The sequence below is a fragment of the Moschus berezovskii genome, chromosome 18, assembly GCF_049115385.1.
Source record: "Moschus berezovskii isolate FMDL1 chromosome 18, NW_MosBer_1.0, whole genome shotgun sequence".
Lineage (NCBI taxonomy): Eukaryota > Metazoa > Chordata > Mammalia > Artiodactyla > Moschidae > Moschus > Moschus berezovskii.
This window is the reverse complement of record NC_142477.1, coordinates 39,934,396-39,951,837: the sequence shown is the minus strand read 5'-3', so window position 1 is coordinate 39,951,837 and position 17,442 is coordinate 39,934,396. Positions and strand designations below refer to the sequence as shown.

Genomic DNA, 17,442 nt, shown 5'->3' with positions numbered 1-17,442 from the left:
CCAAGGGTGGAATGTAGGTGTCTAGCACTTTATTTTGGTCACCAGGTATAAATTAATATAAGGAATAACTTTTCTATTTGTGAAGATAGGGTACCTTAAAATTAAAATTCATTGTCAATTATGGGTATATAGAGTATATGTTTTTTATGGATATCTTTTTCATTGTTTTTACATTTTTGAAAATATTTCTTCTTTTTCAGATTGAAAGTAGTGTTCCCTCCCAGCTGCTGGAGTCAGTGCTACTAGAACTGAAAGGTTTGCAAGAATTTCTAGACAGAAACTCCCAGTTTACTGGAGGACCATTAGGAAATCCAAAGTGAGAATAAGTAAAATTTATTTCCCTTTTTGTCCCTAAGATTTAATTTACATATGATAAAATTTGTCCTTTTAAAAAAGTTTCATGGTTTTTAGTATATTCATAAAGTTAAAATTTCATCACCATTATCTAATTCCAGAAAAGCTGTATCACACCAAAAAGAAACCTTATTACCATTAGCAGTCACTCTCTATCTTAATAACAAGCTGAAGTAACAAAAATACCATAAACTTCCTTAGATGACAAACGTTTATTTTTTGTAGTTCTGGAGGCTGGAGATAGAGTGTCAGCATGGTTAAGTTCCAGTGAGGACCTTCTTCCTGGTTTGCAGACAGCTGCTTTCTTTCTGTCTTATGTGGCAGAGAGAGAATCAGACCCAAAGTTCTCTGCTTTCTTCTTGCTGCTGCTGGTGCTGCTAAGTCACTTCAGTCGTGTCCAACTCTTGTGCGACCCCATAGACGGCAGCCCACCAGGCTCCCCCGTCCCTGGGATTCTCCAGGCAAGAACACTGGAGTGGGTTGCCATTTCCTTCTCCAATGCATGAAAGTGAAAAGTGAAAGTGAAGTCGCTCAGTCGTGTCCGACTCTTAGCGACCCCATGGACTGCAGCCCACCAGGCTCCTCCATCCATGGGATTTTCCAGGCAAGAGTACTGGAGTGGGGTGCCATTGCCTTCTCCGGCTTTCTTATTAGAAGGGTAGTAATCTCATCTTGGGGCTACACCCTCATGGCCTCACCCAGACCTAATTACCGTCCAAAGGCGCCACCACCAAGTAAAAGAATCTGCCTGCTATACAGGAGACCTGGGTTGGGGAGATCCTTTGGAGAAGGGAATGGCAACCAACCCACTCCTCTATTGCCTGGAGAATTTCTTGGACAGACTGTGGGGTCACAAAGAGTTGGACACCACTGAGCGACTTACTTTTTTTTTTCACTTGGATATCTGAGTTTCACTATATGAATCTGGTAATGCACAAACATGTGGAGTCCATGGCACTCCACAGTTGTCCTTCCCCCAATTCCTACAAATACTAGTCTTCTCTGCCTCTATGGACCTGCCATATTTTGGATCTTTTATGTAAATGAAAATATGCAATATGTGACCTTTTGTTTTGGGTTCTTTCTCTTAGTGTAATATTGTCACATGCAGTGTGTGTTAGTACTTGGTTTCGTTTTTCAGGTTATCATTTGATACACATTTAACTTGTTTCAGCTTTTATCTTTTTTTTAAACTTTTTTGTTTTTTGAAGTTTAGTTGAGTTACAGTGTTGTGTGCTTCAGCTTTCTGAATATTTTGGACTATTTCAGACTTTTTGACTATTATGAATAATGCTGATATGAACTTCCCTGTAGAAGCTTTTGTGTGGACTCATGTTTAGCATGAACGTTTTTTGTTGTTATAAAAGTGATATAAACTTGTAAAAAATTCACATCACTCCCTCAGTGAATTAATTTGAAGTGACAGTGTTAACTATTAATCATGCGTGAATACACATTCCTTTTTAAGTACAATTTTTAAAAGTTACACTCCACTTACAGTTATTAAAAAATATTTGACTGTATTCCTTGTGTCCTAAGGACATTTCCACAGCCTTTCATCTAGTAGTTTGTACCTCTCACTCCCCACCATATACTGCCCATCCCCCACCCTACCCCATATACTGCCCATCCCCCACCCCTACTCATTACCTCTAGTTCCCTATATCTGTGGGTCTGCTTCTGTTTTGTTATATCCGGTAGTTAGTTGTATTTTTTAGATTCCACTTGTAAGTGATATACAGTATTTGACTTATTTCACCAAGTCCATCCATGTTGCTGCAAATGACAAAATTTTGTTCCTTTTTATGGCTGAGCAGTAGTTCCACTGTAAAAAAAAACTATAGAATCTAAGTAGTCATACTTTTGTGAAACATTGTTTACACTATATCCTTTAAGTGAAGTCGCTCAGTCGTGTCCGACTCTTTGTAACCCTATGGACTGTAGCCTGCCAGGCTCCTCTGTCCGTGGGATTCTCCTAGCAAGGATACTGGAGTGAGTTGCCATGCCCTCCTCTAAGGGATCTTCCCAACCCAGGGATCAAATCCACATCTCTTACATCTACTGCATTGGGAGGTGGGTTCTTTACCATTAGTGCCACATGTATTGGCTACATGGTATTCCATTATATTCAAGCTATTAGTAGTATAATGCTATTTATAATTTTGAACAACATATTGTAAAGTAATAAGCCTCCAATTAAATATATTAAAAAGAATTGACTGCAAATAGAAAGTGGGTAAAAATGCTTTAAAATTAGGTGATGGTAATAGTTGCACAGGGTGACAGTATACAACCTTGACGTACTCCTTTTCCTATTTGGAACCAGTCTGTTGTTTCATGTACAGTTCTAACTGTTGCTTCCTGACCTGCATACAGGTTTCTCAAGAGGCAGGTCAGGTGGTCTGGAATTCCCATCTCTTTCAGAATTTTCCACAGTTTATTGTGATCCACACAGTCAAAGGCCTTGGCATAGTCAATGAAGCAGAAATAGATGTTTTTCTGGAACTCTTTTGCTTTTTCCATAATCCAGCGGATGTTGGCAATTTGATCTCTGGTTCCTCTGCCTTTTCTAAAACCTGCTTGAACATCAGGAAGTTCACGATTCACATATTGCTGAAGCCTAGCTTGGAGAACTTTGAGCATGACTTCACTAGCGTTGAGATGAGTGCAATTGTGCAGTAGTTTGAGCATTCTTTGGCATTCCCTTTCTTTGGGATTGGAATGAAGACTGAATGAAGTGACCTTTTCACTTGATGAAAGTGAAAGAGGAGAGTGAAAAAGTTGGCTTGAAGCTCAGCATTCAGAAAACGAAGATCATGGCATCTGGTCCCATCATTTCTTGGGAAATAGATGGGGAAACAGTGGAAACCGTGTCAGACTTTAATTTTTTGGGCTCCAAAATCACTGTAGATGCTGATTGCAGCCATGAAATTAAAAGACGCTTACTCCTTGGAAGGAAAGTTATGACCAGCCTAGATAGCATATTAAAAAGCAGAGACATTACTTTGCCAACCAAGGTCCGTCTAGTCAAGGCTATGGTTTTTCCCGTGGTCATGTATGGATGTGAGAGTTGGACTGTGAAGAAAGCTGAGCGCCGAAGAATTGATGCTTTTGAACTGTGGTGCTGGAGAAGACTCTTGAGAGTCCCTTGGACTGCAGGGAGATCCAACCAGTCCATTCTAAGGGAGATCAATCCTGGGTGTTCATTGGAAGGACTTATGCTGAAGCTGAAACTCCGATACTTTGGCCACCTCATGCGACGAGTTGACTCACTGGAAAAGACTCTGATGCTGGGAGCGATTGAGGGTAGGAGGAGACGGGGACGACAGAGAATGAGATGGCTGGATGGCATCACCGACTCGATGGACATGAGTTTGAGTGAACTCCAGGAGTTGGTGATGGACAGGGAGGCCTGGCGTGCTGTGGTTCATGGGGTCGCAAAGAGTCGGACACGACTGAGCGACTGAACTGAACTGAACTGAATAGTTGCACAACCCTTTTAATATATTTTCTGGAATTTCTGTTTCAGTACTGCCGCCAAAGTACAGCAGAGGCTGATAGGATTCATGCGTCCTGAAAATGGAAATACTCAGCAGATGCAACAGGAGCTGCAGAGGAAGTTGCACGGTAAATTATTGCTTCTGATTAATCAGTTAAATGTTGATGACCCAAGTAGAGTTGTATTAGGTGAATAGAAAACAGTGGGCCTCTCTTGATAAGGTCATTTGTGTTAATGAATATTTTTATTAAAATAATATTAGTGTTTGCATAAGTATAATATGGACATCTTGTATTTCTATAACTTTCAGCTCATAGTTTTGTTTTCCTTTCTTCCACCAGAAAACATGATATGTACCTTTTTTTTTTTTTTCACTTTTTAATTAATTTATTTTTTTTGCCACACGGCTTGTGGGATCCTAGTTAGGTTGCCTTCAACCTTTGGGGTATTTTTATGATTCTGCTATGAATATGGTATACAAATAGAAGTTTGAGTTCCTACTGTCAGTTATTTTCTTATGTATCCAGAAGTGTAGTTGCTGGATTATGTGTAGTTCTATTTTTAATTTTTTGAGTAACCACCATAACTTTTTCATAACAACTATACCATTGTACATTTATATCACTAGTACACAAAGTATTCCAGTTTTCTCCACATTATCACCAGTAATTTTTCTTTTTCTGTTTTTAAATTTCTGTCCTTATGTGTGTGAAGTGGTATTTCTTACAGCGCTTACAATGTGAATCAAGTGTTAAGGTTGTTTTTTTTTTTAATCAATTATAAAAAGTAACAAGGAAGGAGCAAAGGAACTGAAAAGTTCTTGTAACCATTAATTATTCCAGATGTGACTTGGAATAGTAATAAAATATTGTTTAAGTTTTGCCTGCCATTTAATTATTTATTTTTGTTAAGTTCTTTCCCTTCTATTGTTTGAGCCAGTTATTCTGGCTTACAGAACTTTGCTATTTAAGACCCAGCCATTTACTTTTGTCCCAATGTACTTTCTTTCCTTCCTGCTGGATCCAGTTTTCTGTTCAGTATTTGTAAATTCTTTTTTTAGTACTTCTTTTCAGGTAAGCTTGATAAAATACAAGCAATAGTAAGGATTTTTACAAAGGGGAGCATTCAAACTGCTGGCAGTATACACTGAAATAACCACTTTGGTGAGCAATTTGATCATACATAGTAAAAGCTAAAAATGCGTATGTATTCAAAGCCAGCAGTTTCAATTCTCAGTATATATGCAGGAGCAGTCTCTATCAGAGTTTCTTCCTCACAGTAAGAAATAATTTTTACATTACGACCCAGATGTTTAAAAGCATACATACACAACTGAACACAATTTTAAGCAACAACTATTTTGTACTCTAATTTTTTCCCCCTTTTTCATTCTATTTCCTTTTTTAAGGGGGAGGGAAAAAAAAGCTATCATGACTGACTGAATTGATTTCATGATTCTCCAGTGCATCTTAATATGAAAAACAGTCCCATCAAAACCTGACTGTTTTCAAGGAGATCTTTTTTAAGGATATTTATTGCATTACTGTTTTAGTAGCAAAACATTGGAAACAATAGAAATGTCTTTCAGGTGGAAAATGGACCTAATTATGGTAAAACTTACATGGTGGAATACTTAGCAATTAAAATAAATGCACTGGACTTACATTTATCAATGTGAAAATATAACTGGGCAGTAAAAAACAATGGTGTAAGTTGTCAAAAACTGCAGCATTTTTACTGTTTATGTATGCACACACAGAAGCACTTACATGTAGTGAGAGGTTAAAGCCGTGAATTCAGCAACTCATGATCATCATTCCCTGTGATCGGCAGGAGGAGAGCGATGAGGATCTCACCCTCAACTATGGTTGTCTTACTTTAAATAATGCCTAACCTGTCATGTTGCAAACTTCATTAGTTGTGTTTTTCAATTAGAGGCTCAACTGAGTGAAAAGATTTCACTTCAGGCAATCCAGCAGTTGGTTCGAAAATCATACCAGGCTCTGGCTTTATGGAAACTTCTTTGTGAACACCAATTCACTGTCATTGTAGGAGAACTTCAGAAGGTAGGAAATTTTTTCCCCTTAAAATCATATTATTGTGGCTAGCTTGTTTTGAGTAAGTTTTAATCTTGCACTTAGGTTCAGGAGGGATTCTTTTGGGAAGCATTTAGGTTATGATAAATTAGTATGTAATGAGAAAATTGCACTAAAGCATGATAACTTGAAGACAGAGATTTGCTCAGTCATGTCCGACTCCTGGCAAGCCCACAGACTGTAGCCTGCCAGGCTCCTCTATCCATGGAATTCTCCAGGCAAAAATACTGGAGTAGACTGCCATTCCCTTCTCCAGGGGATCTTCCTGATGCAGGAATCAAACCTGGGTCTCCCGCATTGCAGGCAGATTCTTTACTGTCCGAGCCACCCTGATAACTTGAGGGATTCATTGTCAAAACCAGAAGTTTGTGATTTGTGGATGATACCTTACTTTACCAAAGATATTTTTCCAATAGTAACCTTTATTTGGGCTACAGATTCCTATGGGAATCTGATCAAAACTCTTTCTCCCCACCTTCAAAAAATGCATACAGACACATATGCAAACTTTTTGAATGTAAATTCAAAGAATCCAGTAATGTAGATTAAACATTCCTACTTTAAAGAAAGATGTTCACCACTATGGGAAATGAATGGTCCATGCTGCTCTTGCTGCCCTCATTGGAATCCTTTTTAAGGGTAAAGGTAATTTGCATTTATCTGAATGTTAGGTGGTTTAAGGGAAATTTATTCCTACCTATCAATATCCTTGTGAGCATTTCTAAACATACCCAAAGTAGAGGACGTACAACAACTAATCCCCGTGTCTCCCACATTGCAGGCAGATTCTTTACTGACTGAGCCACCCTGATAACATGAGGGTTTCATTGTCAAAACCATAACTTTGTCATATGTGGATGAAATCTTCCTTTACTAAAGATATTTTTAAATACACAATTGATTTGTATTCAGCATTTTCATAATTTTACCCCTTTGGCTTAATCTATCCCCTTATTTTCTTTTTTACTGAATTATTTTAAAGTAGATATCTGACATCATATTTTTTCATTTCTATATACTTTAATATGTATTCCTTTAAAAAGGTGACCATTTTCTTGAACACCAATTTCATTATTACATTTAGCAATATTATCACTAATTCTTTGGTAGCATCTGAAATAGTGAAATTTCTGTCTTAAAAATATCTTTTTGTAGATTGGTTTATTCTAATCAGAATCTAAACAGTTGTTTCATTCATTGCATTTGGATGTTATGTCTGTTTAGTCTGTCAGTCTAGAGTAATTCTCTCTCTGCTCTTGCATTGTAGTGAATTTGTACACTTGTAGTGAACTTGTTTGCCTGTTGCTCGCATTTTCTGTGAAATGGAAATCAAGTCTATAGAAGCTTGATAAGTTCAGGTCCATTTATTTGAGAAAGAATAAAATACTTCATAGATAATCATTTTATTATGTTTATTAATTTATTAACTAATGTATTAAATTAATTTATTAGGAGACATAAAAGATTTGATTGTCCCACTTTTAGTCATACAGACATTGATTATTGGATTCAAAAGTTAAGTCTAGTCCTGCTGTTGTGAAATTCTTCATCAAACTTTCATCAGGCTTTCATCACATCAATTGATAATCATTACCTGAGTCAGTTATTTCAGTTACAGAATGGTAATTTTCTAAGTCTGTGGTTTCTTCCATGTTTATTAACTATAGTTCTATTTCTTATCCTCTAGGGCTATTTGGTTACCCAAAAATGTTTTGATTCTTGACTTTTAAGTATCAAGTTTTCGAAGTTAAAAGACAATCTTTGTGTTCTTTCCCGTACTGTCCAGTGAGGAGTTTTGTTCCGTTTAAAGACGTATTTTCTGTTATCTTTTTAAAGATTCAAATGAATATGCTTAATTATGAAAGCTGTTTTCTTTTCCATGACAGCTAGAATAATCATTTCTAGTTTTATTGGCTGGTAAGCATAATCTCGGTCAACTTTTAGCCTAGGTATTATTTTTTTTGTGATCCATCTTCAAAGCTTTCCTTCCTGACATGCTCGTGGACTGCAAATTAAATATAAATAAAAAAAAATTGAGCATAGATTGTGTGTATTTGCTGAAATTTTGGAAAAGATAGTAGTCAAATCACTAAACCAAATGTTACTGTAGTATAAATCACCTCAATACTTTAGAACTCCATTTTAGTAACCTATGTGTTCAAAATGAGATCAAACTCCAGTGTTAGAAGTCCTTAAATAATAGAATTTGAACATTATTTTGGCTTTCCTGATGGCTCAGTGGTAAAGAATCCACCTGCAATGCAGGAGACAGGGGTTTGATCCCAGGATCAGGAAGATCCCTGGGAGTAGGAAATGGCAACCCATTCCAGTCTTCTTGCCTGAACAATCCCACGGACAAAGGAACCTGGCAGGCTATAGTTGCAAAGAGATGAACACAACTGAACAAGCAGGAAACACATTATTTTGGATAGATAAATGTTAGCCAAAGACTTTTTAATGTAGGTAATTGTTTTTTCCTAGTTATAACTAAAGTCAGAAGGCCTGGCTCCAATTTTGGCTCTTGGGCTTTGCCTTCTGTTTATAAAGTGAGAGATTTGGAATAGGCATACTATGGATTCTTCTCGAATTCTCTATGATCTATGAAAATTTGTAAAATTTTATTATTTATATAGTTCAGTATATTTTATTTTTTTAATTATTTTAAATCATCGAAGTTTCATTCTGTGCAGAAATAGGATATTCCTGTATTTCTGATCAAAAGAAAATTTTCTCTTATACTCCTAGGAATTTCAAGAACAATTGAAAATCACCACCTTTAAAGACCTGGTAATCAGGGACAAGGAACTGACTGGGGCATTAATTGCTTCTCTAATCAACTGCTACATCAGAGATAATGCTGCTGTTGATGGCATCAGTTTACACTTACAGGACATCTGCCCACTTCTGTATAGCACTGATGATGCAGTTTGTTCTAAGGTATGATGGCTCTGTTACCACTGTAATCAGGAATTCTCTTTTTTCTTGACATATGACCTTGGGGTAGGTCTCTTAGCCTTTCATGAACTCAGAATTCTCATCTGTGTAAGAAGGAGGTTGGAATTTATTATTTTTTTAAATACATAGATAAATTTTTCATAAAGAATCTTTGATAGTATTTCTGGACCATATGGAAAAAATGGTTAAATATGCCTTTCTTTAAAATTTTTATTTAAAATCACTAAAACTTGTGTATAATAAATTAGAGTTAATTGGGCAATTTTTATTGATCCTTTCCTACAGGTGAGAAAACCTTAAAAAAATCAGTGTTTCCTGGACTGCCTGCTGACCAATAATGTATTTACAGGGCAAGAGATTTACCAATCAAGAGCTGTCTTGCTTAACATATTTGAGAGAGGAATTAAGAATAGCTAGGATATTTTGGTCAAAAACTTTTCTGCCTAAAATTAAGAAGAAGTAAGTTTGCAGAGTTGTTTTTATCGTTGATGGTCATAAACCAGATGTAATTAGACGTAGACTAAAATCTGTATTGACAGCATCATCTGTGTGCTTGATTTCATATCTTTTTAAGTTCTTGTCATCTCTACTTCTAGGCAAATGAGCTTCTCCAGCACTCCCGACAAGTTCAAAATAAGATTGAGAAAGAAAGAATGTTAAGGGAATCCTTAAAGGAATATCAAAAAATCAGCAATCAGGTAGACCTATCCAGTGTTTGTGCTCAGTATAGGCAAGGTGAGAAATGAAATGTTTCATACCTTCTGCTCAACTCAGAGGCAAATCTTCCTTCAATTTTCAGTGGCCCAAGTGATAATACATACAAAATAAATTTCTTGTGTCTTAGTATTTGATGACTATACCAGCTTCTAGAAAAGCAATAGTGCTCTTATCTTGAAATGTATAACTTTTTAACATTGTAGTGTCAGTCCTATTCTGGCTAAACTACTATCTGTATTAGATTGCTTTCTGGGTTACATTTATATTTCAGGTACTTTCAATTCTTTTGACTAATTTTTTTAAAATACTGTCTGCTCAGTTTAAAATTACTTAAAATCAAATCTAACATAATGTTCTGTTAGTATAGGTAGTACTATGAATCCTTAGGTTTTTTTTTTTTCCATCAAGGGACTGTAGTCCTCCTCTTTGTTATTTTAAATATGATATTTTTTTTTTACAGTGAATAAAATATATTTAATAGCTGCCTTTTAGGCATGTTAGAACCTAGTTCTTTGGTAGACTCATCAGAAATATTTTATATGATATTGTCACCTAGGTAACTACTATACTACTATACAGTAGAACCCTTCCAGTAGTGAACAAATAACTTTGATCAGTGTCTTTATAAGCCAGCTAAGGAAAAACATATCCACTTAATAATATGCCTTAACTTTCCCATTAGTGCGTTTTTATGAGGGTGTGGTGGAGCTCTCCCTTACTGCTGCAGAAAAAAAAGATCCTCAGGGTCTTGGACTTCATTTCTATAAACACGGAGAACCAGAAGAGGACATCGTAGGACTTCAGGCTTTCCAGGAAAGGTGAGTTTTATCACCTTAGCAGAGTCTCAACTTTATCGATATAGGACTTTTCTTTGTGAAAAGTTTGACTGGTAGTATTAGGAAAATAATGTTTCAAGTATAGCCCTTACAAAACTGAATTATGCTTTTCCTAAAAATGCCCATTTTATCAAAGGTGTGAATCAATATTATAATTTTTTGCCTAGGGATAAAATTATAGTCTGGTGGGAATTCTTAAGGAATATTTTGAACTACCTCTGGTTTTTCTGAAATTGTATTACTGTCAGTTTTTTGTTTTTGGTTTTTTTTCCCCCAAACTTTCAGGTGAACAGTATCCTTTCCCCCTCAAACCCCGCTTCCATCCAGGCTGGCACACAACACTGAGTAGAGTTCCATATACTATACAGTACATCCTTGTTGGTTATCCATTTTGAATATAGCAGTGTATACATGTTAATGTCAGTTTTAAATGCAATAACATTTTTGGAAACAGAAGTGCTGCCTCACCCGTCCAGCCCACAGTGTCTGGTTCTAAATGAAGATTGTTTTGTTTCAGTAATTTAAAGGATGATTTTTAAATGTTCAGAGACTACTACAAAAAAATGGATATTCATAAAGGAAATACATAACCAATCTAAGACATGTGTTTCATTTTTATGAGTTCACCTTTCTAAACAAATGCTTCTCAAACCTATAGGAAAAGTGTATGATTTGTATTATTTTTAATACCAAATTGTGTGTGTATTCAAAATTACCTTTAGTTTCTTTTTCGATTGTTAACTAGTTGCCAGCTAAATCATGTAACCGTTCCTCTTTCATGCTTTTTCAGATTAAACAGTTACAAGTGTATCACGGATACACTTCAGGAACTGGTAAATCAAAGTAAGGCCGCTCCTCAGTCTCCCAGCGTCCCCAAGAAGCCCGGGCCTCCAGTGTTGTCATCTGATCCCAATATGCTGAGTAATGAAGAAGCAGGACATCATGTAAGGGACACAGTGTATTTTCATTCTGAAAATGCACTGCATTTAGAAGTTCTGCGCGGTGGTATAATCATCTAGGGAAAGGTGATAGCTCTCAAAACTTCCCATTTAAGGAGTCTTGATTTCTTGCTGGAGGTTTAAAAGGCTGAAGGTCAGGTCAAGCGTTTAACTATGCTAATTTTTACTGTTTTGTTTTTTTTTAGTTTGAACAAATGCTTAAACTGTCTCAGCGATCCAAAGATGAACTCTTTAGTATTGCCCTGTATAATTGGCTAATACAAGCAGACCTTGCAGATAAACTGCTACAGGTAAATATTTTTTATACCAATAGTGTTAATTTATATTTTTAAGTAGCATTAACTCAGTGGGTTAGTATATATGGTTATTAGGAAATACCAACCAGTAGGTATTAGTGAAAAGCCAAGTAATGTAATACTTTTTTCTAGTGAGCACGGTATCCTGTTGCTCTGATTTTCTTGTTATTTAGAAGCTGACTGGGATTGTTTATATTGTGGCATGAAAATCAATGGATTATGAATCCGGAAACCTGAACTTTGTCTTAACTCTGCCATTAAGCTGCTTCACAAATGTCCTTTCACTACCCTAAGTGTCAGTGTACCTCACTCTGTAAAATGAATAGATGGCAACAGATTGTGGCAAGGATGTCTTTGAGCTCAGAGGCTAGAAATCAGTAACTGTGTTCTCAAAATTTATTAAAAGATTTGCACTTGGAATGTAATCATTTTTATCAACATAATACAACTGTGATAGCAGTTCTTTGATAATTTATAATGAGAAAAATTGCCCCTTTCTTATCTGTTACTGGATTATAATATTGCTTATGTATTCATAAAACAAGGCAATGATGATATATTTATTATGTAAAGAGCAAGTGGGTGGTTAGAAAATGTTTCTGAACAACTGTATGATTTCCAGATTGCTTCTCCGTTTCTGGAGCCACATCTAGTACGAATGGCCAAAGTTGACCAAAACAAAGTTCGTTATATGGATCTACTCTGGAGGTATTACGAGAAGAACAGAAGTTTTAGCAGTGCAGCTCGTGTCCTGTCCAAATTGGCTGACATGCATAGGTATGGCCTCATATTCTCATGTGATGAGTAATTGATAACTGGACCATATCTAGTTACTGCATCCAGACTTCAGATTTTAAGAAAACTTTATTCAGGTTATACATACATAAAAATTTTATGATTTTACTTGGATTTACCTAAAGTGAAAGTGTTGGTCGCTTAGTCATGTCTGATTGTTTGTGACTCCATGGACTGTAGCCCACCAGGCTCCTCTGTCCGTGGGGATCCTCCAGGCAAAAATACTAGAGTGGGTTGCCATGCCCCTCTCCAGGGGACCTTCCTGACCCAGAGATTGAACCTAGGTCTCCCACATTGCAGACAGATTCTTTACTATTTGAACTACACGGGAAGCCCTGGATTTACCTAAAGTTTATAGTTTTTTCTTTTTGTTTCATTTTTAATAATGTGTAAAGGTACCAAATAACTCCTACTAAACAGACTCTACTGAAACTATTTTCTAAACCCTTTTTCTTTAAACTGTGTCTTTAGATTCTTTCCTACTGACAGCAAATCATTACTATTATTAATTAAAAGGACAAAAAATGCTTCTCAAAGGCTTTATAATTTTAAATGTTTAACAAATTCCAGACCAATTTCCTCAACTCTTACATTGGTTTAAGTTCCTGACAAGGTCTTACAGCATAAATATTAAGGAGTGTTAAGAATTCTGTTACAGAAGGCATTGAAAGGTCCAATTAGATTGTTATATAAAGACAACTTCATACAGTTTTGAACAGATTAATTTGACCCTCTTCATTCGAAATGTTGCCAAAAGAATATGGTGCTATTTCTAAAACATAAAGATTGGTTATGTTAGGAAGAGGAGGTGTTTGAGGCAAAGCTGTGATTAAACCATGTTAATCGGAACGGTTACTTCAAGCATCCAGATGTGGCTGATCGCAGGTGGGAGTGCATGCGTCTGTGTGTGCACTAATGCAGTTGTAATTACTGCATGTGTGGACCCAAGGCATTTTTTATCTTCTTGCCCTCTTTGGTCATAATAATCACTTGATTTTCATAAATTCCCCTCAGCTACAGAAAATGACATATATCGTAGTGACTTCAATTTGTCTTTGGTTTAATAAAAGGAAAGAAAAGGAATTTGAGCTAGTAAAGACCTAAAATGTATTTTGGAGTAAAGGCTTTGGTCAAGTCATAGTTTTTGTATAATTCAGAATTGACCAAAACAAAATTAAGACGAAATGACAGCATTATTAAATATTTAATTCACTACGGCTCTATCTTGAGGTTCTGTAATTCATTTCTTTATCCAATATTTGAGTGCCTATTATTTTCTGCCCGCAGAGGCACATATGGACTGTGACCTTATCCAGGCCTTCAGAATCTCATTTCTGGATTACTCTTGTCATTGCTCTTAGTACATCCAAGTACCATTACTGTACAAATCTTTGTAAGTCATTTCGGTCATGCTGGTCATTGCTTGCACTGTTAGAGTGGCCCTTAATTGCCTTTTCATTAGCATTTATGGATCTTTTTCCTTGTTATCACAATTACTACGTTCTTGTTATAAAATATTCAGAAACCCTCTTTTAAGAACAGTGCCTATTGTCCATTTCTACTTGACACACGCATGCAACCTAATTTCCCTGTCATGTGAGGACCCTGTACATCTAGTCTTTAGCCCTTAACTTACCATCCATCTCTTTCCACAGTAAAATCTTTTTCCAACTATTATGTTACTCTTTCTCACTACATTCTTTTTTTATATATGTAAGCTGCACCAAATAAGTTGGCAGCTATAGAATATTCTACTTTAGTAATTTGGAAATGTTATCCACTTTCAAAATGTTTGTTTCAAGTGGGTTTTGTTTTTTTTAAGAGATGAGAGGGGGAAATAAAGCCTTTATGAAACAAGGCTTCTAAAGGTACAGAGTCTTTTGTTTTCTTTGTCCATATATATCTTTACTACTTACAAGGACCTTTTATATATTTTTGACCCTCATAATCACCCTGTTAGGGAGGCAGATTTCAGTTTTTCATTCTAACAAGGTATTTTTCTCTATTAAACACTGAAGAATGCCAGGAAGAGTTTCTTCTTGGACCCCAGTTTCCATGTATTTTAAGAATAAATACAGGTTTTTGTAAAAGCAGTTTTTCTAAGTTTCAGAAATTGCATTAAACATTTTTTATTTTCATAGTTCATCCTTTACACGGGACGAATTTCTACAGTTCACCTTTGGATTCTTTCCAGAGTCACTCTGACTAAGCAGCACTTTTAGCTGAGAGGTGTGTCTTTGTTTCACTCACATTCTTTGAGGATCAGATGGGTGTTGACTGTCCAGATGTAGGTGTTCTGAAGCTCAGTTTTGGGCTCTTCTTGCCTTTGGACGAGATGCACCATGATTTAGGTTTGCAGAACTTAGGAGTCTTTCTTTCTGGGTTCTTCAGGCTGAGTTTACTTGTAAGAGTGCTAGGACTGCTCTTCAGTGCTGATAGAAAGCTTGTCCTTTTATCACGACGTTTAACTGTTGTATGTTTTACAAGTAACAATACATTTTTGCGGTCTTTGTACTTTTTCTGAATTTTTGCTTCCTTAAAACTGAGCATATAATTTCTTCTCAATTAAGAAGTTTCTGTAATTAGGGTATCAATTTCGGTTTGGCCACATTAAGGTAGAGAAATGAAGAATATGAGGAATAATAAAAAGCTTTCTTTAACTTTAGAAGGTTCCAAGTTTTAATATACTAAAGTTTTAAAATAGTAAGATAATTTTTTGGATATAAGAATTTCTTTATGTGTTCACTTAAATTGTGGATCTCTTTTGTTAGAAATCCTCTACTTTTTCAAGTTTCAAATGGCCTTTTGTGTTAATTTGGTATAAAATAGTACATCATAACTTATATATATATATTATATATATATATAGGCGCCTTAAGAATTCACATAAATATATATTTTTATATATTTATATATATATTAAATATATTAATTTAATATATTAAATATATATATTATATATAAATATATATATATATATTTATATTCACATAAATATATATATATTCACTTATATATATATTATATAGGCTCCTTAAGAATTCACATAAATAAAAGTAATGATTTTCCCCCTCCAGCACAGAAATTTCACTTCAGCAGCGACTAGAATACATTGCTCGTGCCATTCTTAGTGCCAAAAGTTCCACTGCCATTTCATCAATAGCTGCAGATGGTGAATTCCTTCATGAATTAGAAGAAAAAATGGAAGTAAGTGCTAACAATACTTAAGCCTATCCACACTGATTATTAGCCATGTGTTAGTCCACTTCTCTTCTTCCCCTAATAAATAGTAGGTCTGTAGCAGTTAGTATTAATTTTAATCTCTTCTGCCTTCTCTTTCTTTTCGTATTTATATATAAATAAAAGATTTTAACAATACAGCACTTGGGTCCTAGGGCATTGCTATAAGCTAAAGGTTTTCTCTGTGACATTTCTAAAGGTTTATTCTAACTCTTCTAACACTAAGCAGATTATATTGCTGCTGCTGCTGCTAAGTCACTTCAGTCGTGTCCGACTCTGTGTGACCCCATAGACGGAAACCCACCAGGCTGCCCTGTCCCTGGGATTCTCCAGGCAAGAACACTGGAGTGGGTTGCCATTTCCTTCTCCAATGTGTGAAAGGGAAAAGGGAAAGTGAAGTCGCTCAGTCGTGTCCGACCCTTAGCGACCCCACGGACTGCAGCCTACCAGGCTCCTCCATCCATGGAGTTTTCTAGGCAAGAGTACTGGAGTGGCTTGCCATTGCCTTCTCCAAGATTATATTGCATTCACCATTAATTCTAGAGATTATTAATAGATGTATGAAGTAGAGTGGGCTAAAGCCTTTACTAAGAGACACACTAATGTATATGTAGTGGTCCATATACAAAAGCTTATTCCTCATTCACAAAAATCCAGAGTTGGTATTCCTGATTGGCATGTGGCTTTCTTCCACTTGCTTGATGTCACTTCCCAAATTCTATTTTCCGGTTCTACCATTCTGATAGCCTTACCTTTTTTTTTTTTTTAATCAGAGGGAAGAAGTGTGAAGAGAGCATGTCAGAAGCACATTCACTCTTAAAAACCTCAGCCCTGAAGTGGCATACTTACGTTCACATTGTTTTGAAGAGAGCTTAGTCTTAGGGCCAGACTCCATGCAAAGGAGGCTGCGAAGTAGAGTTCTGGCCATTTTGTCTGGCTGTAATCATGGGAGAAACTGATGTTGGTGGGCAGCAAAGGCTCTCAGGCACAGCCCAGTCCCTGTGTAATCCCCTTTGTTGTAATGAAGGGTTGCTAGTCTGTTCTGATAAAAGCCTTTATACATTTTTTTTATTGAGGTAGAATTGACATATAACAATTGCTCAGGTATACAACATAATGATTAAATTTTTCTTTTGTAAAATGATCACAATAAGTCTGGTTAGCATTTGTCACCATAAATATTACAAAAAAATTTTTTTCTTGTAATGAGAACTTTTTAATATCTGCTATCTAGGCAACTTTCTAAATATGCAATACAGTATCATTAACTATAGTTACTATGCTGTTATTTTATTTTAACCAACTTAAAGTTTGTTATTTAGCAAACAAACTTAAAGTCAGATACTAGGAGTCATTTCTCCAAATACCTGGTGATTTATCATGAAGAACTTAAGATTTGCTTTTTTTCTACCCAAACCAGGTTGCCAGGATCCAACTTCAGATACAAGAGACACTACAAAGGCAATATTCCCATCATTCTTCTGTACAGGATGCAATTTCTCAGCTGGATTCTGAACTAATGGACATAACTAAGGTGGTAAAAAGGCAAATGAAATCCCTATGATAATCAGCTATTATCTACAAGTTACTTGTTTCTTTTGCATTTTCCTTTGTGTTTAAGAAAGCAATTGAGCCATCTTTGGGAGAACATCACTGGGCTGAAACCACCATGTTACCTCACCCTTAGAGCACGTT

At 35.9% G+C, this 17,442-nt stretch overlaps 1 protein-coding gene and 1 pseudogene across 2 annotated transcripts in view; one reads left to right on the top strand and one right to left on the bottom strand.

Moving 5' to 3' along the window:
- NUP155 (nucleoporin 155) overlaps window positions 1–17,442 on the top strand; it is a 56,752-nt gene that overhangs the window by 29,023 nt on the left and 10,287 nt on the right. For both annotated transcript variants that reach the window (XM_055422162.2, XM_055422161.2), the window contains exons 20-30: window positions 201–316; window positions 3,884–3,981; window positions 5,789–5,919; window positions 8,695–8,886; window positions 9,501–9,639; window positions 10,304–10,439; window positions 11,248–11,401; window positions 11,602–11,706; window positions 12,335–12,489; window positions 15,585–15,714; window positions 17,168–17,281. In XM_055422162.2, coding sequence (XP_055278137.2) covers window positions 201–316; window positions 3,884–3,981; window positions 5,789–5,919; window positions 8,695–8,886; window positions 9,501–9,639; window positions 10,304–10,439; window positions 11,248–11,401; window positions 11,602–11,706; window positions 12,335–12,489; window positions 15,585–15,714; window positions 17,168–17,281 — 1,470 coding nt within the window. The remainder of the gene's footprint in view (window positions 1–200; window positions 317–3,883; window positions 3,982–5,788; window positions 5,920–8,694; window positions 8,887–9,500; window positions 9,640–10,303; window positions 10,440–11,247; window positions 11,402–11,601; window positions 11,707–12,334; window positions 12,490–15,584; window positions 15,715–17,167; window positions 17,282–17,442) is intronic.
- Window positions 14,643–15,128, bottom strand: LOC148774972 (ribonuclease MRP subunit p24-like; annotated as a pseudogene).